Source organism: Panthera uncia, chromosome B1 (assembly GCF_023721935.1).
Source record: "Panthera uncia isolate 11264 chromosome B1, Puncia_PCG_1.0, whole genome shotgun sequence".
In the NCBI taxonomy this organism is placed as follows: Eukaryota; Metazoa; Chordata; class Mammalia; order Carnivora; family Felidae; genus Panthera; species Panthera uncia.
Genome location: NC_064811.1, coordinates 106,085,014 through 106,107,775, shown reverse-complemented (window position 1 = coordinate 106,107,775; position 22,762 = coordinate 106,085,014). Strand labels below are relative to the sequence as shown.

Genomic DNA, 22,762 nt, shown 5'->3' with positions numbered 1-22,762 from the left:
ATTTTAGAATCAGTTAATCAATCAATATCCACAAAATAAATTCCTGAAATCTTGATTGGGACTGCACTGAATCTACAGATCAAGTTGGGGAAAACTAATAATATTGAGTCTTCCTGTCTCATTTAGTAGTTCTTTAATTTCTTTCATCAGAGTTATCATATTCCTCATATAGATCTTGTACCTATTTTATTAGCTTTATACCTCATTATTTTATTTTGGGGAGGAGGTGCTAATGTAAATGGTATTGTTGGTTTTTTTTTTTTTTTCTTTCCCTATCATTTTCTTCATGGTGTACTATGAAGTACAAAATTTAAAGTTATGATACCCAATTTTCTTTTGTTTCTTATGCTATTGGTATAAGAAACCACTGTCAAATACAAAGTCAAAGATTTTATGTTTTCTTGCAATAGTTGTATCATTTTTACTCTTATATTTAAATGTTTAAATCAAATGAATTAATTTTTGTACATGGTGAGTTAGGGTGGCATCTAATTTACTCTTTTACATATGGATATCCACTTGTCTCAAGACCACTTATTAAGAAGACTATTCTTTCCCTATTTGAATAAATAGTTTAGGCACTTCTGCCAGAAGTCAGTTGAATATAGACACAGGGTTTATTTCTGGGCTTTCAATTCTCTTCCACTGACCTGTATGTCTATGCTTATCCTAGTAAGAACACTGTCTTAATGTAAGGACTGTGTATGAATTCTTCAACTTTGTTCTTTTTTAAGATTGTTTTGGCTATTTTGGGTCCCTTGAATTTCAATATAATTTTAGATCATCTCATCAATTTCTGCAAAATAGCCAGTTAGGACACTGATATGGTTTACACTGCATCTACAGATTGATTTTTTTTTTTATTAGTACTTTACGGTGTATATTGTTCCAATCTTTTCAACTTTTTTGCTCTCTTATCTTTTTGATGTCACATGTAAATAACACAACTGATTTTATTTATATATACTCTGACAATATTTATTGGTTTTTTTTTCTCTAAATATTTGGGTTTAAATCTACCTTATTGTTGTGCTGGAAGCCCCTACTTATTCCACATTTCCCTTTCTCCTAGCTTCATGGTTATTCCCTCTAATTTTATGTTTTAATAAAAATAGTTTGAAGGGTATCCTTCAAACTGCAACATGAAAACATTAAAGTACCCTTAAATAGTATTAATTGCTCTCTCCAAGTTTGGGTTAATGTTATAGTAAATCTGTAAGACACTGTTTTATACAGTTAATATTTAGATTTATCACCTATCTCTTGCTTTGCTCTACAGTCCTTTCTATATATCTGGCATCTGAAATCATTATGCTACCTTTACAATTTCACTTGGTGAGGCTTTCTGAATTACAATTTCTCTCATATTTTACCCTTTTACTTGAAAGACATTTTGCAAGACATACAATCATAGGTTGATAGTTATTTTCCCTTGGTATATTAACACCATCATTCCACTGTGTACTGCATTCAACTGTTAATTGTTGGAAAGTCAGCTGTCAGCTGACCAAGTCACTCTTCTTCCTTTATATGTAATCTGCCTTTTCCCCCCTGGCTGCTCTACTCTGGTACCTCTCCTCAATTCAGAAAAAGTGTTAGTTATCACCTCGTAAAATACTGACTTTGCCCCATTTTCTCTCACCTTTCCTTCTGAAATTCTGATTAAATGTCATTTTAGACCATTTCTATCACTCTGTATTCCACATTTCTTCCTTTTTTAAAACTTTTCAGAAAAAGCTAAAAAAAAAGGAAAGAAATAAAAAGCTATATAATAAAATCCAGTAGATGGTAAATTCTACAAAACTTGATTTGAAATGTAGTAAGTAATAGCAAAGACTCTCTAGAGTAACATTACATACCCTTTCATATATTCTATTTCTCTGCCTCTCTGTGCTGATCTCTGAAATTTCTTGTAAAGCTGGCTTCCAATTCACTGACCCTCTAATTGTATCTAATCTGCTGTTAATCCCTTCAATTGAGTTCTTGATTTCAACTTTAACTGTTTTTACTTGAAGTTCTAGGAACTTTATTGTTTAGAATTTCTTCTTCCCCACCCATATTTTTATTTCTTTAAACACAGTAAACATAGTTACTCCATATTCTGTTTAATAATTCGAATATCTAAGGGGCGCCTGGGTGGCTCAGTCGGTTAAGCATTCGACTTCAGCTCAGCTCATGATCTCATGGTTCATGTGTTCGAGCCCCAACATCGGGCTCTGTGCTGACAGCACTGAGACTGGAGCCTGCTTCAGATTCTGTGTCTCCCTCTCTCTCTGCCCCTCCCCTGCTTGAGCTCTGTGTATCTCTAGCTCAAAAATAAACATTAAAAATAAATAAATAAATAAATAAAATTCCAATATCTAAATTATTTCAGGGTATGGTTTTGCTGTTACTTTAGCTCATTCTTACATGTGGTACCACATTTCCATGTCTGATTATTAACTTTGTGAGCTGCTCACTTTCCTTTTAAGGTAACTTGAGTAAATTATTTGAGGTCTAGGATAAAAGTTAATGTCCATACAAAAGAGCTATGTTGGCTTCTGCTAGGTTTCTGGGAAATTAGCAGGCCATAATCACTTTAAATTCATGACTAGTGGTTACATTAGTCATCCACATAGTATGAACTTAAGTTGCATGATAAGTTCTAAGCCATTTTTTTTCTCCTTATTCTGCTCAGCACAAGTAGGGAAATTTGTTTGTAGCCCCCCCAGAGGAATAGATGAGAAAGCAAGTTCTCTTCCACTGAGGATGTATTTCTTTTAGGTACCAATTTAATAGGAAGACGACTTGATGGAATCCCCAACTTTGGCTGAGCCCTAGGTTTGTGTCTTTTCCCCCTTTATTTTGGATGGCTTCTGCAAAGCTGAACTCCTCAAATCCCTCAAATTCCAAAATGGTCTCCAGGGCAACACTACTTCAATACTCCATATTTGTCCATGGTTTCATTCTGATTAATAACTTATCTTGCTGATCTTCAAGGATTTTAAGTAGATGTTTTCTCATCTATTAAAAGGCCATTTGAGTTGTCTTCACCAGTAAGAGCATGCCAGAAACAGAAAGCCTATACTCAGTCCAGTGCAGTTCAATGTAACTTCTGGATCCAGCAAAAACTCCTTTTGCAAAGTCAAAAAATATCACCAAACTACCCTGTCAATTTGGCATTCTTTTCATTTACATCTAACTCTATATGTCCAGTTCCTGACACATCCGATTTTTCTTTCCTTTTGAAGTCAGTTTTACGCTTCCACATCACCACTTTTCCTATTACAACTCCTAAACAATGATTCCTGAGAGCTCAGATCTGGTTTTCTTATTTCTACAGTTCCTCGGTTACCAAGTTACCTTAAGTTACAAATACCCATCTCCAAGACTACTTTTATAGCCTCCCAAGTAGATTTCTTCTGCCACCCTTGTACCTATCTCTACTCTATTCTCCACCATAATAACCAGACTTATTTTTTTTTAATAAAAATTAGATTATGTCCCATTGCTTGTGTAAAGCTCTCCAAGATACTTTACTTGAATTTTAGATAAATTCCAATCTAACATGGCCCACAAAACCATATATGATCAGACTTCTGCCTACATTGTCATATCTGTCCTCTCATATAATACTATAAACAGGCTTTTTTTTTTTTTTCATTTCCTCAAATATACCAAATTCTTTCCTCCCTCAGATCCTTGCCACTTGCTGTTTCCTCTGCCCAGAGTATGGTTTCCCTACTCTTTGCAGGGTTCAATCTTACTCATAGTTCAGACCTCACTATAACTGTGACTTTCTCACAAGCATTCCCTGACAACCCAATCCAGTAGAATCCTGTTCTTTTCCTTTAGAACATTTATTATAATTTATGATTAAATACTTATTGTGAGCTTATTTTAATGTCTATCCTCGCAATTATTTGTAAGAACCAGGCATGTAGAGACCCTACTGTTATCTTCCCATTCCATGCCCAGGACCTAGCACAATGTCTGACTCACAGTAGGAGTTTAAAAAATATATATTAAATCATTGTTTTCTCTCCCTTTAAGCAGACCCACAAGAAAAGTACAACTCTAAAAAGAAATTACATGTTGAGCAGAATTAGAAACAAGGGGAATAAGGTGATAAGAATGTACATAGGGACCAATGTACATACGCTAAAATACAACATACTTATGAACAGATCCATAGTGCTCAGAGTCATATAGCCAAGATTACTTTCCCCTAATATTTCATGGATAAGGCAGATGCTGGTTTTTAATTAACACATGGCTTTTTTGTCTACACATTAGTTAAAGCAAATAAGTAATCACCTACAAATAGCATGTTTCTCAAGGTGACTTGTGAGTTCATTATTTGGAACTCAAAAAATTTTCCCACAGAACCAATATTATATACAGTGGTTAGCTTTTTTCTGGTTAGTTCATAATGTTTAATCCATAATTTATTTATTCATTTAATGAATATGAATTGAGTACTACTATGCACCAGGAACTGTCCTAGCAGCAGAGATACAGTAGTGCACAAAATAAGATAAAAATTCCTATCCTCATAAATCTCATATCCATGCAATCAAAACAGAAGGGAAGTACAATATACAGAATGGTAGATGGTGAAGAACAAAGCACAGTGGAGACAGGGAATGGAAGGAGTGCAATTGTAACCTATTATTAAATTTCTAGCTCTGTTCCAAAAAGGATTTAGAGATTTCTTACAGAACCTAAGTATCACAAATAAAATAGCAATGCTTAGACAAGGAAAGACTTTCAACCAAGAAACTTTATAAAAACACACTTCCTTTCCCACAGCAGGACAGAAAGAACTACTCAGGCTCTTAATTCACAGAAAGCTATAATACCTTGAGGCATGGTCTCCAAAAAGGCAACAAATAGAGAAGGTAAAGAGGTGAATGCAATGATGGAAATTCCATGAAGAAAAAGAAATGAAGAGCCAAGAAGGGAAGTACACTTCTTGTTAATGATAAGAACACCTCCAGGGACAGCCAGTCCCTTCTATTCAATCACTAGTTGGCAGGCTTTTCTTCCTACAACTCTAACTATTTCTGACCAAGATCTCTCTTCTATTTGGCATAGTACAGTTACACAACTTTTCCTTCATTATTATATCCTAAAAACAAATATTTAACTTTTTTAATGGCAGAAAAATATCCAATTTATTCCCCATCTACATCATTAAAATCGATATCAAAGGAATGCAGACAGCTAAAATAATATTCTGATGCTCTTGTATTTTACCTTAATAACTAGGATAGGTTAGTTATCCAGAATGTGGGGTGAAATGCAAGAGAATAAAAAATTCAAACAAGGTTCAAAGAGCACCCCTAGCACCAGAGTAGTGACTGGACAAGAAGAGACAATCAGCCATTTTAATCTTCCATCCCTGACCACGATAAATTCCACTACCATAGAGCATGCACCATAGACTAAGGAGTGAAGGATGAAAGGGGTCAGCAAAAGTAACCCTTCTCTAACACCTTGCTCATAGAGCTGGAGTAATTATAGGCCAGGGTAAGAAATGAGCGTATAAACTAAGCCTGTCCATAACTTTTTTCCTTCTTATTAGAAAGGGCCTTCTAATTATTTTCACCTGAAAAAAGGGTTTTAGCCAGTGAATGCTAATTTTTTTAATTATTCATTCCACTGTCATTTTAATAAAATAAAATAGTATCTCAGGTTATGACTGTCAGATATATTCCAGGAATTTTTCATATTAAATATTGTTTATTTATATTAAAAATTTAATAAAATAAAGCCTTAAGTTTAGGAAAAACAGGGAGCAACATATATTTAAAAAACTAGTATCAGTAGAAAGATGTTGTTGGCCAGAAACAATTACCTTTAGGGCTGTGTGTTTGTTTTCATCTTCTTCCATCCATAGATCCTGTTCATAGTAATACAAGCCATCATTAATGACTTTAGCAAGTTCAGATGTAATTTTTGCCCGAGACATGTGGTTGCCCGTTCGATCTCCTCCAGGATGTTTTCTCATGTAAGGTGGTGTCTGAGTTACAATCAAAATCTTGTTTAAATCCTGGTCATCAATTTCATAATCTGAATCATTATCAGACCAATCAGTAAATGTGTTTTTTCGTCCTTCTATTTGCTCCATCTCTTCATCAAATAAAAAGTCAAGTTCTTCTTGCTCTTGTTCATCTGAAGGATATAGCTGATTTGATGCCTCTTCAGGCAGAGATGCTGATTCCTAAGGGAAGAAAGTGGGATTTTATATACACACTTTTTTTTAATCACTTAAAAAAATCACATGTTACAAGTAATATGAAGCCTAACATGCTCAATGACTAGTCAGCAGGCAAATTATAAAAGAAAATCAAATCAGTAGTATTCTAGCCCAATAAATACAAAGTATTTGCTAAACGCTAAGTCTAACGCTAAAGAAAAACACAAAATTGAGTAAAAGGAGGGTTATATTAATCTAAAAGATTCCTTTTAGAGTTAGAATGGTGATTAGCTCATCCACTACTGCACAGCAATTCATTTTACAGATGAGGGGAAAAAAGGCCTAGAGATAGAAGTTAATTTGTCCACAATTTCAGAACTAGTCAGGACTAGAACAATCAAGGTTTTTTGACTTCTAAATTCAACAGTCAGACTTGCTAGTCTGAACCTTTGCAATTACATTAACGCCATTAACTAGGTTTCCTAGATAATCCCTCTGCTCAATCTTCACCTCCACTCAGTGTGGCCTGGTTTTCACTAAATTTACCCTAACATGTACTCAATTGTTGAACTTTGCCCTTCCTGAAAAAGTTAAAATTGCTTCCTACTAGGTGACATAACAAGTCCAAACTTTCAGATCCTAGAGCTTCTAAAATCTAAACTAGTCTAGATTTCCAAAACTCTCAACACAAGAAAATAGGTTTCTCAGTATTATCTTCCTATGCCATCCTATGACCAATCCTCATCCTTTAGCAAATGCTAACTCTCCTATACAATCCCTTTCTTTGAGAACTCCTATTAATGTAGTATATATTCATTCAGTCAATAATTATCTGGGTCCTCACTGTGAGCCAGGCACGGTTCAAGGAAAGGGTATACAATAAGTAAAAACTCTGCCCTGACAGAACTAATGTTCTAGTAAATGGAAGGCTGTCCATGATGTTATTAACTAAAAACAAAGCAAAACAAAACAAACAAAAAGAAAACTAACTTTTAACACACTGTGAATATATTTAGGCAACAAGAGATGTCAGCAAGGATGCGGAGAAAGAGGATCTCTTTTGCACTGCTGGTGGGAATGCAAACTGGTGCAGCCACTCTGGAAAACAGTATGGAGGTTCCTCCAAAAATTAAAAATAGAACTACCCTACAACCCAGCAACTGCACTACTAGGTATTTATCCAAGGGATACAGGTATGTTGTTTTGAAGGGACACATGCACCCCAATGTTTACAGCAGCACTATCAACAATAGACAAAGTATGGAAAGAGCCCAAATGTCCATCGATGGATGAATGGATATAGAAGATATGGTGTGTGTGTGTGTGTGTGTATACACACACACACACACATTGGAGTATTACTTGGAAATCAAAAAGAATAAAATCTTGCCATTTGCAACCATGTGGATGGAACTAGAGGGTATTATGCTAAGTGAAATTAGTCAGAGAAAGACAAAAATCATATGACTTCACTCACATGAGGACTTTAAGAGACGAAACAGATAAACATAAGGTAAGGGAAGCAAAAATAATATAAAAACAGGGAGGGGGACAACACATAAGAGACTCTTAATTTTTTTTTTTTTTCAACGTTTTTTATTTATTTTTGGGACAGAGAGAGACAGAGCATGAACGGGGGAGGGTCAGAGAGAGAGGGAGACACAGAATCGGAAACAGGCTCCAGGCTCCGAGCCATCAGCCCAGAGCCTGACGCGGGGCTCGAACTCACGGACCGCGAGATCGTGACCTGGCTGAAGTCGGACGCTTAACCGACTGCGCCACCCAGGCGCCCCAAGAGACTCTTAAATATGGAGAACAGAGGGTTGCTGGAGGGATTTTGGGAGAGGGGATGGGCTACATGGGTAAGGGGCATTAAGGAATCTAGTCCTGAAATCACTATTGCCCTATATCCTAACTAACTTGGATGTAAATTAAAAAAAAAAAAAAAAAAAGCCACATCTTAAACTCACCAAGTTGTGCACATTAAATATGTATAGCTTTTCGTATGTCAATCATTCGTCAATAAAGTGGTTTAAACACACACACACACACACACACACACACACACACACACACACACACTGTGAATATATTTAAAAACAGAGACTATACATCCTGTTATTAACATTTGCAAGTACGTGAAAAAAGTTTGAGAATAAATACCAAACTGTTAAGAATGGTAAACCCTGAACACAGTCTCTTACTTTTTACTTTATATCAGTTGTATTTAAATTTCTGTTTCAAACATAAATTTTTTTTTTATTTGTGAGGAAGAGACAAAAGGTTTGGGATTCAAGATGAACTGACTGACCATACTTACTTGCAATAATGATATGCAGTAATGGAAAGAATAAATCCATGTCAATATGAAAACAAGTATTATACTATCAGAAGATCAGAAATTGTTCTGATTTTTTGGAAAGCAGAAAGCAAATGGCATTATATTGATAATAAACAAGACTAGAGGAAACAGCAACTTAGAACCTATAACAAGAAAGACAGCGAGGCACCAGGGTGGTTCAGTCAGTTGAGCATGCAACTCTTGATTTCAGCTCAGGTCATGATCCGAGGGTCATGGGATCAGGCCCCACATCAGGCTCTGTGCTGAGCAGGGAACCTGCTAAGATTCGCTTGCTCTCTCTCCCTCTGCCCTCCTTCCCATTCATGTGCTATCTCTAAAACATAAAAAATGGGGGACTGGGTGGTTCAGTTGATTGAACGTCCAACTCTCAACTTAGGCTCAGGTCATGATCTCAGGGTCAAGGGACTGAGCCCCACAACAGACTCCACACTCAGTGTGGAGACCACTTGGGATTCTCTCTCCCCCTCTCTCTCTGCCTCTCCTCTGCTCACACTCTCCCTCTTAAAAATAAATAAACTTAAAGAAAGAAAAAAAGACACTGTTGGTTCCACTGGGGTCCTAGAAAGTTTTGAGATGGTAAGTACAATGAGCAAGAATGGACTACGTGACAACCATCAAATTGGGTATCTGGAAAAATAACTACAGGACATAGCCAGAACAGTCAGTCCCATACCCTTATCTGAAAATATGAAGCTATAAAACCTGCTCCCAACTAAAAGCCCAAGAATTGCTTTCTAAACAAAGTCAAAGATTTGCCAGGGCACCTGGGTGGCTCAGTTGGTTAAGCATCCAAAATGTCATGATCTCACATCTCATGAGTTCAAGCCTCACATCGGGCTCTGTGCTGACAGCTCAGACCTTTGAGCCTGCTTCAGATTCTGTCTCTCTCTCTCTCTGCCTATCTCTCGCTCTCTCCCTCTCAAATACAAATAAGCATTTAAAAAAAAAAAAAAAGTAAAAGATTTGCCAAGAGAGGGCTTATGTTTTAGCGCTAGAACTGGATAGACATTGAACACATTCCAGTATTATTCTAAACTTCTAAACCAGAGCTAAGGGGGACAAAGATAAGGTAATTTTACCAGTGAATAAAGTACACTAAGGAATCCTACCTCCCAGAGAAAAGTACTGATTTTACCAATTCTGGGGACTCAGAACCAGCATGACTATTCTCTGCCAAGGTCTAGAAGTCTAAGTTAATAGGACCTTTACACTTAACCAAGAGTGTGCAAAATCACACCTCACATTCAGGTGGAGAAAGGGCTTCTGGATGAGCAGATATCTACAAGGCCACAACAGAAGTCCATACCAATTTACCAATAATTATTATGAATCATCAACTAAAAATCACCACATATTAAAAGATAATCATCACCCTAAAAGACAAGGGCTTAAAAAAAATTGATGGAAATATCAGAATACAGAAGCTTTTTAAAATCCCCAACTCCAGAAAAACAATAGCCAGACGATTAATCCAGGGGGTCCAACATTAGATGAAAAGGAATACCAAAAGTTGAAAAAATGAGAAACATGAGTTTCCCCAAAATAAAGGACATAAATACTCAGCACAAATAAATAAAAATAGACCAATTCCAAGATATATCATCTGAAATTTCAAGAGGGGGGGGATGAAGAAATAATCTTAAAACCTCAACAACAAATTGACTTGATACAAAAAATCTAAAGGGACTAAATTTTAAACTGACCAAGACAACAGTGGAAAAATGCTTTCAGATTTCTAAATAAAAATATCTCTGAACTATACCCACTCTAGAATATATATTTTAAGAAGGTCATTTTTTTTAAAGTATGTTGGCAACATTGTTGATAAGTAACCTACCTCAGCAGGTATCACTGAAATATCTAGGCCCCCAGAACCTATAGTCAGCTTTCCTCCAAGCCAAATCCTCACTCTGTAATATCAGAATACATTTCAGATCTTACTAAAGTCACCAATATTCTTTGGCCATAAAACTGAAGGCCCTAGATCTTATATAATTCTCTTTCCACTACTAAAACTATATTCCATTACCAACTTGCTGGCCCTATACATCAGACTCATTTGAGTACCACTGTTTCCATTTATTTTTAGTAAACTTCACTTTGAGAGAATTGTACACTCACATACAGTTGTAAGAAATAGAGATCTAAGACCCCCAGGGTGGCTCAGTCAGTTACGCATCTGGCTCTTGGTGACAGCTCAGGTCATGATCTCCCATTTCATCAGTTCGAACCCTGCATTGGGGTCTATGCTGGCAGTGCATGTGGAGCCTGCTTGGGATTCTCTTTCTCCCTCTCTCTGCCCCTTCCCTGCTCGCTCTTTCCCTCAAAAAACAAACATTAAAAAAAAAAGAAAAAGAAAGAAAAAGAAACAGAAATCTTATGTATTTTTTACCCAGGTTCCTCCAATATTAACATCTTGCAAAACTATAGAATATCACATATAAGACATTGAAATAACCCATTAATCTTACTCAGATTTCCCTAGTTTTATTTGTACTCATTTTGTTTATGGATTAGATCAGAGCAATTTTTATCACATTTGAAATTTTGTATCTAACCATGAGTCAAAAATATGGCAGTTCTACCATCAAGGATTTCTCCTCCTGTTTCATAACCACACATCTCACTCTCTCACATGCCTCCAAGACATCAATTCTCTTTTCCTTACTTACAGTACACAGAATTACCAAAACACGTATGTACAGAATCTGTACTCTTTATAATTAACAAAGTTACAAATAATATAATGAGATTAAAATACAAATTCACAATTTAAGAAAATTTTGTCAGGTTTAAAAACACTGAGTTAGTTATTCAAATTTAAATTAGTCACAAGTAAAAAGGCCAAAGTATCTTAAATCATATTCAGAAGTAAAAGGTAAATTTTTAAAATTGACAGAATAGAACTTACTTTTAACTACTGAGTAGTTTTTATTTCTGGCCAATGGTTCCAATTTTTACAATTTTTTAAACTTTTCCAATTTTATATATTTACTTGACAAACAAAATACAGTAGTCTTATACTCAATCCGAAATGTATTACACTTCACTTGGCTTGTAACAATTTACCTTCAATTTCATTGGAGATGGACGAGGTCTCTTTTTTACTTCTATCCAAGGTTGTGAGTCCAAGTCAGGCAAACTGGTAGACAGACCTCTAGATATTGCTTGGAGATTACTCGTTTCAGTATTTTTCTTTGGGTTCAGTGGACTTCCAAATCTTGGAGAATTTGGGGCAGACTCTAAAATTTTAAGTTGGTACTTAGTTAAAATAATGGCTTTCTTACTTATAAAACACCTTATTTTTCTTTACTTGGGTTTTTTTTTTTTTTTTCACAAAAACATGATAAATCAAATCTCAATTATAATCTTCCCAAGGACTTTCAAACCCGAAAAGCTTGTATGATGTATTCAAGTAAAGCCAATGAATAACAGATAAAAGCAATGTCACCAACTCTTACACAGATCACATTCATTCAAACTTCTGAATATCAATTGAGTCACTAATTGTGACAATACATCTATTTAGGGGTCAATTCCGTATGCAATCTTAAAATCTATTAATTATATATAATGAAATTATGGAACCTTGAATGCTACTAAGCCACAGACTAAATGTGTCTTTTATAGAAGGCAAAATCAGTCCTTCAGTGTTCTGCTATGATCTATAGTAAGCCATTATTCCTACTTTTCACATTTCCTTTGCTTAATGAGGTTTAACCGAATGCAGTGTGCCCACTTAGCTCATACTGAATACTGTTTATAAAGAGTAGCATGTCACATCATTAAAGTGCACTGCTCTGGCAATAAAATGTAAAACATTTTATGTTTTTTATTTATTTTGAGAGAGAGTACACAAATGGGGGAAAGGAGGGTGGGGGCGGGGGAGAATGCCAAGCAGGCTTCACACTGTCAGTGCAGAGCCAGATGCAGGGTTTGATCCCACAAACTGTGAGATCATCACTTGGGCCGAAATCATGAGTTGGATGCTAAACTGACTGATCACCCAGGTGCCCCTAAAACATTTAAAAACTCTGTTGGAATTAAAAATGCCTTTCTCCACACTATCTTTTAATCAGAATAATTACATGCTCTATAAATAAATTCCTAATTGATTCCTTTATCAATCTTTTTTTAAAGTCAAAGAATACTTGTTTAAAGTTATAATGCAATATGTACTTGAGTCATACAAAAATTTTAAGTACTAATTTAAACTCTAAAATTCTAAACATCATTTTAGTCCTGAAAGCCAATTACTTGAAAATACTGCAAAGTTGAATATTACATGGAGAAAGCTGAAATAAATGAACACCAACAATCTTTTTTTTTTTACTAAATGAAAATGCAAAGGCACACTCCAGGACTTTGGATTTGAGAAGAATATTCCAAGATTTTACTTCATCTACTACATGTTAGAGTTATTATCCTCTCCAAGAATGCATAGTTAGATCCAGGATTCAAATGCCAGATTACTATATTACTTTTTTTAAATGTATATTCCTTCATAATGGAAAAGGCTCTAAAACTGCATTGTCTAGTATGTAGCCACCAGCCAAGCCACATGGAGCTACTGAGCACTTGAAACATGGCCACTCCTAAAATGTGCTCAGGATAAGTGTAAGGTACATACCAGATTTCAAAGTCTTGGTACAAAAAAATTTAAAAAGGTAGAATGGATCCATAATTTTTATATTAACAATATTTAGGTATATTAAAATATTTAAAATGTTATTAAAATTAATTTCATTTGTTTTGTAGCTTTTTAGGCTATTAAAATTATTAGGATTACATGTGTGGCTAACATTCTATTTCGATTAGACACTGCTGCTTTACAATTTTCTAAATTAATGGTATATGTATCATTAATTGATCCACAAAGGTAGTACAAGTGAAATGCTAGGTTTGGGCTGCAAATAAAAAGTTATAGGAATGGGAAAATACTTAACGGCAGAGAACCCTATTCCTAACACTATAAATCATCTATGTTCAATGCAGTGACTAAATCTTTAAAAATAGACTAAGAACCACCATCCTAGCAACTGAGAATTAACTAAATTACTATGCACAGTTCATGTATAAATGATTAGAACAGCACCTGGCACATGGTAGGGAAATCAGTAACTACTATTTTTAACATAGAAATTTAATCTTAAACACCTACTTAAGTTTATTATATAATAATTTCTAAATGCTCTCTAAACTTGAATGTTTCTACTACGAGTCAAGTGTTTCACTATATCCATAACACATGTGCTTATAAATTAAATGACATTAAAATAAAGAATTTGGTAAGACAAGAAAAATCCAGATTTTTTAAAGGAAGTATTCATCTTATAATTACCTACACATATGCTCTATGTGATGTTTTCTTTTATAAAGATTTCAAACCTTATATGTATAAATTTTAAGGGTTAATGGTAAAGCCCTCATCTTCCAAAAACAAATGAGTGAATATTACTTAGATGACTTGACATTAAACTTGCTTACAGATAAAAAAAAAGAAATTAGACACATACTTGGACACCTATAGGTTCTAACTTGTGAGAACATAGAAAAAAAATTGATCTTTGCTGCCTTCATTAATTGAAAATTGTCAACCTGACTCTCCAGAGATAAATCACCATACATATCCCATGATATCTATCTAGTTTGACTTATGCACCCTGAATCTGGGTCATTATGTAGATTGCTCTAAAAGGATTATATACTTTGCATGTGGCACATTCAGGAATACTTATGCAATTTTTCAAAGGAAATCTCACAGCTTATTAAAAAATCATTAGGGATCTTCCTACACATTTTTCAAAAAACCAAAAACAACATCAAAAAACCCCAAGAAGGTCAGGTACCCGATACTCTCAATTTTGATGAATGAAATCCTTTTACTTAAGAGCTGATAGTGTAATACTATATCCAAAGAACTGCAAAACCTAAATTTTTAAATTAACATCTTACCATTCCCATAATCAACTTTTTCTGGTGCATTGAGGTCCTCTGTTCAGTGCAAAGGTGAACTCATGTTACACAATTCAACCTCCATAGAGGGAAAAATAGAAATTTTAATTTCTTTGATGAAAAAAAACCAAAAATGTTTAAATATCTTACCATATAAATCCCTCTGAAAGTATACATCAACAGTTACGTTTTTGAAACTTAAGATCGTCTCATTAGAGATAAAAAGGATATGGATAAAAGTTTCTTTACTTATAGGCACAGATAAATACAATCTACATTTCCTATCCTATATCCATTTCAAATTTTTGGTGACATATACTTTGTATTGAAACTGAGACTTTCTCATCAGAAGGTGATTATTAAGGTCAGAAATCTGAGGATTCATGGGAAAAGTTTGAATTTACATATTTATTCCTATGATGTCATGTGAATCAGCATAACTCTAAGAACATTCTGTCTTCCTATATGCCTTCATTATCCATCTAGTTATTGATGTATAATTTAAAGAACCTAAAAATTTTGACATACAAATACAGTGATTTATTTTAGGGAAGATGTATGTGAGATGTAAATGAGTGTATATTTAAAAAACACAAAAATGTACAAGACGTAATTTTATTCTTGTAATTTTATTAATAATGCATAAATGGTTAAATGAACAGGCATCACCAACTTGACTGACCTATCTTAGCTACCTGTGGAAAAAGTATATTCTATTTCTATCTAACTCACCTAATGCCTGTTCATAAGCAGATTAAAAATGTCATCTTGGACCCCAGATTTACACAATAAATTAATCTAACTTACACAATCAGACATTATGTCTTTTTTAAGAAAACCTAAAAATTGTCACTTTTCTTCAACTTTTAAAACATCTGCCCAAGTTTCTTGCTTGGCAAGGTTTAGAGGCACAGAGGGCTAACAACCAAAGAAACACTAAATAAAAATATCTGTGAGACTGTCCATCAGTACTTTATTGATGGCAGGTCTCATATACTCGTGTATAAAAAATACATTTTGAAGAGTTTAGAAAAAAATATTCTTGTTCATTTCTCAAATTTTTTATCCCTCAGTGTCCACATTAATACATCTTACAGTCCATGTGAAATATTATGACAGCATGTGAGTTGTAGACTGCACACTATACTAAAGGGCAAATCAAATAGCAAAGGACCTAACAATCTAGGAAATGCCACTCAAGCCTATTTCTGCTTTATTGATCTGGACACAGGTACAAAAGTCTGGGAGGAAAAGACAGAATCTTGCAATAATTCCAGAATGATAATTAACTTTCCCACCGTAAATAAAAGTAGCACATGCAGCCCAGGCTAATTACACACAAATGGTGGCTCCTATAAAAACAACAGCAGTCCTCTGGTCTGTCTCTCATCATCATCACAAAGGTGTTTATCTCCATTGTAGTGGTGGCCCAACCTCCTCCACAAGGAGTTGGGAGTAGACATTCTTGCATAGAAGTAAGTCTGGTCGCTTTCATTTCTGCAGCACGATTTGCTCCAATGTTTATAATATTTCAGTGAGTCACCTATTCCTCTGCATATTCCGATCAAATGACATCCAAGAGCATCAGTAGATCATCACCCTGACTGAAAAAAGTTTAAGCACACATTTTTTCCCAAGAGGGAATGTCTTAAAAATGATCCAGGAAAAAATTCTTAATATTAAAGCAGTTTTTGGAAATTCTAATTACCATCAATTCTTTAATCAATAACCTTAATAATTCCATAACAGTACCCCAATTCTGCTTTCGAATATAGATCATCCTGTCTTTACAAGACGGGACTGAAGCACACAGGTAACAACATTAAAGTCAAGCCCACTCTTGAGTATAAGACTTTTAAACTATTTCAATCCTATTAGACTACTCCAATCTTAGAAGAGGAAAACTGGCACAATATATCTATAATCATTTAGTAAAACTAAGAAGATGGACAGAAATTCCACACAGGACAAAGTACACAAGAATAGAGCAGAAATTTACCCATAATTCTTAAATCTCTATTTAATTTATGGTTCTGTGAGGGGATAATATGAATAGAATTGAGAGCATCAAAAATCATTCAGTTACCTTTAATTTTCCTATTGAATCTAAATAAACCTTTTGAAAGGATAGGTAAATTGAAGCAAATAGCCCACCATTACACTGCTTGCTCTAGAAGAAAAGCTGTTACCTGTATGTGAACAAAAAGCTTGGCCTGGTACAAACTCTGGGCAATCAATCAGTTGAGAGAAGTCTGTCTGTGGCACAGTACGTGGAGGAGGGCCTGGAATTGGCCATTTTTCCGGCTCTATCTTTTTTCTCATTTTCTCATCCACAATTTCCACTTCTGTGCTATCTTTCAATGCCTATAAATAGGTATTTTCAGATACTAGAGAACTTTCATTCAAAATACTTAAATTGCATATCCTATAGTTCTAATTACCTAAAAAAAATTTTAAATCTGAAATTAGCAGATATTATACAGAGTAAATGTTTTTAAGAGCATCCACAAATTAACTACTTAGAACAAATTTCTAAATCATTTGCCCCTGTGATAGGTAACAGATATCCTGATACAATATGCAGCAGATAATTTGGTTTTCACAACAGAGTAGGCATTTAAGGATTATTATGTCAACTAGAAGCAAACTACTTTTATGGCAATTAGCTTTATTGTCAATTTTTTTCTCTCATATTTCTTTTTATCCTACCTTAATATCACCAAATAAAATTTAGGCATTATTTTAATGACTACCACCATTAATTAAATTATAAAAAAACACACATATACATTCCTCACAATACCCCATAAGGTACATAGATGAGGAAACTGAGGCTCAAAGAAATAAAGTAACTTCATAAAGATTATACACTAAGTATGAGGCAATACAAGGACTCACATAATTTATTAGCTACCCACCACCAAAGGTCTTAGCCACTAGGCCAAAGTGCTTTGCAAAAATACACATGCTGTAATTTAACGGTAAAATAAAACTAGAACAAAATTTCCTCAAAATAAAATACTTACTGATCTGAATTTTATCTGAAATTCAAAGGTACTCACCTTTTAAAAATTAAATGAGAAAAAATACAAATATATAAAAACTAAATATATATACTTGTTATTTTATAAAAGTTATAACTTGCTATATTTTAGTTGGAGAACATATGTGTACAACTTTTTATACCTGTATGCCTTTAGTATACTACTTACTTTTCAAGTTACATTTTCCATAACTGGACAGTACTTTAAAATTAGTATTACAAATTATTTAAAAACAAACTCTTTTGATGGGAATCAGGATACTCTCTGAAAAAAATAGAGAGTCTGAAACACAGAATAAAGGAAATAAGGAAGAAGCCTAAAATAAAAAGTTTGAATTGGTGATATCTATATTTTTTTCCTAACATTTTCCCAGTTTTGTCTACTGAACATTCTAGAAGCAATGACACCCTGGTAGTAAACTGTAGTACAGTATACTCAGCATCCAGATCCTGCAACAACATGGATGAATTTCAAAAACTATAAATGAAAGAGTCAGGAGACAGAAGAATTCCATTTACACAAATGTGTACAAATAAAGACTAATCTATCCTGATACAATAAGAAAAGTAGTTTGGGATGGAGCAGAGGGTTGGTAGGGGAGGACTGACTGTGACTGGAAAGACCATTAAGTAAGTTTTTAGAGTAATGGGCTATATCCTTTTGGGGGCAGGCTTACACAATTCCAAAACTCAAAATAAATACCTAAGACCTCTGCATTTTACAGCATGCTATTTATACCTGAATTAAAAACAAAAACAAAAACCTTGAGGGGTGCCTGGATGGCTCAGTTAAGCGTCCGACTTCAGCTCAGGTCATGATCTTGTGGTTTGTGAGTTCAAGCCCCGCATCGGGCTCTGTGCTGACAGCTCAGAGCCTGGAGCCTGCTTCAGATTCTGTGTCTCTCCATCTCTCGGGCCCTCCCCTGCTCATGCTCTGTGTCTCTCTGTCTCTCAATAATAAGTAAACGTTAAAAAGAAAATAATTTAAAAAAAAAAACAAACCTTGAAACTTTCTTAATGGTTTAAATTTTTCAAAACAATGTTTGGAAAAAGACTGCCAATAGTGTTGGTAGAATGTGGAGCAAGTGAAACTCTCAACGGTGGTAGTTTTAATTGGTTCATTAATTTGGAAAAAATGCTTAGCAGTATCTTCAAAAGCTAAGTGTGTGTGTGTGTGTGTGTGTGTGTGTGTGTGTATACACCCATCATTTCACAAGAAAGTAAGTACATATGTCCATCAAAAAATACATACAATAATGTTCACAACAGTACCACAGATTCAAACTGTAAAGAACCCAGGTATCTACAAACAGGAGCATGGAAAAGTACATTGTATTATATTCATACAAGGAAATACTAACCTAAAATGGATAGTGAACAACCGCTACACACCAACAACATGGATAAATCTCACAGAAATGGTAACTATAAGTCAGATACAAAAAAATATACACACCTCTGATTATGTGAAGTTAAAAAACAAATGAGAGAACTCTAAAGAAGTAATTACCTTCGAGAAGAGCATAGTAGTACAGGTTAGGAGGGGACACAAGGCAGCTGCCTGGGATGTTGAAAATGTTCTATATCTTAATCTGGGTATTGGTTACACAACTATATTCATAGGGAAAAGTAATCTATAATCCTATGATTTATAACATACAGTGTATAAATTATGCCTCAATTCAAAAGAAAAAATCTGAGGGGAAAAAAAACCAAAGTTCTTTATATACAACTATTGAGTAATCTTCCAATATACACTGTTTTTAGAAAGAAAGGCATAACAATATATGTATGTAGTATAACATGAACTATCTCAAGAGAATTAATAAACAGAAAAGAAGTAACAATGATAGTCACCAAGAAAGATTTAACTAACTCACTGTTGGAGAAACATGGGAAGGAAGAAATTCTTCACTACATAACCTTTGATTCTTGAATCACAGGGAATTTATTCCCTATTGAAAAAAAAGCTCAAGAAGAACATAAAGAGACCAGAAGTTGTGATTTAGATTTAGCATCAGACAAAAATTATGTTTTACACAAAATTAAGGAAAAGATCTAGACAAGAGTTTTAATAAAGCCAAACCATGTTTATCCTGAACTCCTAAACAATGAGTTAAAGTGTACAGTTAACATTTCTAGACACCTGAAGCTTTTTCTAGTAATGTTGGTGCTTTTTTTTTTAAAGATTATTTATTTTTAGGGGCGCCTGGGTGGCGCAGTCGGTTAAGCGTCCGACTTCAGCCAGGTCACGATCTCGCGGTCCGTGAGTTCGAGCCCTGCGTCAGGCTCTGGGCTGATGGCTCGGAGCCTGGAGCCTGTTTCCGATTCTGTGTCTCCCTCTCTCTCTGCCCCTCCCCCGTTCATGCTCTGTCTCTCTCTGTCCCAAAAATAAATAAAAAACGTTGAAAAAAAAATTAAAAAAAAAAAAAAAAAGATTATTTATTTTTAGAGAAAGAGAGAACACGAACATAAGTGGGGGAGGGGCAGAGAGAGGAAGAATCCCAAGCAGGCTCTGCACAGTCAATGCACAGAGCCCAAGGTGGGGCTTGAACTCACAAAACCATGAGATCATAACCTGAGCCAAAATCAAGAGTTGGGACGCTCAACCCACTGAGCCACCTAGGCACCCCTGGTCCTTTTCTTAATGGTATCTATTATTATGAATAACTACCAATGTTAGAATACATAGATAATGTATTCCTAGTTCCTGGTCCTATGCCTGGTATCAAGAGTAAAGATTTTCATGTGTGAAGACTTAGAGATAAGACACCAGCACACATTCTGAGGAACCATAGTCAGCCAATTTTGAAAACAAGGTTTCAGATAAGAGTAGTAGGCATAGTTCTAAGGACTTCACAAATACTGTATTAATTACTTCCCTTAAGCCCTTATACTCTATAATACTTTAAGTATTATTTGCCCTCTTTTAACAATGAGAAAACAAGCATGAAGGGGTTAAATAACTTGAATAGAATTACAGAACTGATTAGCTAAAGTTCCAGGATTAATTGGATTAAGGAAAAAAAAAAAAAAAAAGGAAGACACAAATAGACCTCAGCTGTGGAGCAAGAATCAAGAATGCAGTAACCTGGATCTACCATATGATTCAGTAATTCCAATTACTGGATATACCCCCCAAAAATAAAAACAGGATTCTAAAGAGATATCTGCATGCTCATGTTTATTGCAGCATTATTCACAGTAGCTAAGATATGGAAACAATTTAAACACTCATCAATAGATGAACGGATAAAGAGGATGTGATATATATATCTATATATCGATATATACAGATAGATAGATATCAGAATGTTATTCAGCCTAGAGAAAGGACACCCTGCCACTTGCAACAACATGGATGGACCTTGAGCATATTATGCTAAATGAGATAAGTGAGACAGAAAGACAAGTACTACATGATATCACTTATATGTGGAATCTAAAAACATGAAACTTTAAATAAAAAAAAGAATAAAATAGTGTTTACCAGGAAACAGTGGGTGGGGGAGATAAGACTGATGTTTAAGGGCACAAACTTGCAATGAGTAGTAAATAATTGACAGAGATTTCATGCACAGTATGAGGACTATAGACAAGAATACTGTACTATAATTATGTACATGATATGTACATTATGATAAATATCACTACAACAGTAATCATATTATAATATTCATGTATCAAAGTAAAAAAAAAAAGTACAGTAAGCTGAAAATGAGTGGGAGTAAACAGACTCAGTAAGATAGGCTGTGTAGAAAACTTCAACCAGGGGCGCCTGGATGGCCCAGTCAGTTGAGCCTTGATTTCTGCCCAGGTCACGATCCTGGGGTTGAGGGACAGAGCCCTGAATCGGGCTCCACGCAGAGCATGGAGCCTACTTGAGATGTTCTCTCTCTCTCTTTCTCTCTCTCCCTCTCTCTCTGTCCCTCTCCCCTGCTCATGTGCTCTTTATGTCTCTCCAAAATAAAACTAAAAAAACAAAAACAAAAAAACAAAGGAAAACCTCAACTAGGGCAGATAGGGGTGTGAGCTCAAGTATATTTTACCTCTTTTGATCGTTCTTTTCAAGAATGAAAAAATTTGAGCGTATTAAGCTACATATAGCAAAAAGTTGATAGGAAGTAAATGAAAATCCAAAAACAGGAATGAACAGAAGGACATCCTTGAAAACTAACAAGAGCAGTAAATCATTATTTAAGGCTTACTGTTTGTGCCAGATACTGTCATCACACATTTCATCTCTAGGACTACCCTATGAAGTAGGTAGTGTTAGGATTTCTACTTTATAGAAGTCTCAGGACATTACCCAAGGTCACAGAGCTACAAGGATGTGCATGCAGATTGTCAAGTCCATGCTCTAAATTACTATGTTTATATTGCAAAACCCAATGAAATCTTACATTCTTAACAGATAAAGGACAATTTTTCCCACTTAACAGATAAAGGACAACTTTTCCATTCATTACAGCGGGAAAGGTGCATAATGAATATTAAATGAATGCAGATCTATACTGTTCTAAATCACTGTGCTTATGTATTTCTGTATTTCAATAATAGCAGTATTTCTGTATTTCAATAATAGCAGTATTTCTTTCTCTATCAATAATTGTAACCATAACAGTAATGCCAAAGTTCTTTTAAATATTCCTTCCCTTCTACTACATCTTCTACTAGAAGATGTAAGGAAGCAGGTAATCAATAACTTGAAAATTATGCTTGAGGGTTTATTGGGAATACCAATAGACCAAAAAAACATACCATAATAAAATTACAACCAGATTCCTACAAAGTACAGAGAGTCGGGGAAATTAGTCACAACTTCATTGAAAATGACAGCTGGGGCGCCTGGGTGGCGCAGTCGGTTAAGCGTCCGACTTCAGCCAGGTCACGATCTCACGGTCCGTGAGTTCGAGCCCCGCGTCAGGCTCTGGGCTGATGGCTCAGAGCCTGGAGCCTGTTTCCGATTCTGTGTCTCCCTCTCTCTCTGTCCCTCCCCCGTTCATGCTCTGTCTCTCTCTGTCCCAAAAATAAATAAATGTTGAAAAAAAAATTAAAAAAAAAAAAAAGAAAATGACAGCTAAAATAGATCTTTGCTATTAGCATGGACAATGGAAGTACTTAATAAACTCATTCTACTACAAATATTATATTTTTATGAATACTAAGCTTTGCAGGAAAAAACAGTTCTTAAAATTACAAAGAAACTTTAAATAGTATT

At 34.9% G+C, this 22,762-nt stretch overlaps 1 protein-coding gene across 12 annotated transcripts in view; it reads right to left on the bottom strand.

Moving 5' to 3' along the window:
- The window catches only part of LARP1B (La ribonucleoprotein 1B), a 125,571-nt gene that overhangs the window by 74,721 nt on the left and 28,088 nt on the right, over positions 1–22,762 (bottom strand). For 9 of the 12 annotated variants that reach the window (XR_007457901.1, XM_049631161.1, XM_049631164.1 and 6 more), the window contains 3 exons: positions 16,688–16,862; positions 11,613–11,785; positions 5,840–6,205 (listed from right to left, as the gene is read on the bottom strand). Coding sequence is in view for 10 of the 12 variants with exons in the window: in XM_049631161.1 (XP_049487118.1) it covers positions 5,840–6,205; positions 11,613–11,785; positions 16,688–16,862 (714 nt within the window). In the remaining 2 variants the exon portion in view is untranslated. Of the gene's footprint in view, positions 1–1,642; positions 1,738–5,839; positions 6,206–11,612; positions 11,786–14,498; positions 14,578–15,685; positions 16,103–16,687; positions 16,863–22,762 lie in introns of those variants that run through there. The other 3 variants (XM_049631162.1, XR_007457902.1, XM_049631168.1) reach the window with 3 other exon arrangements.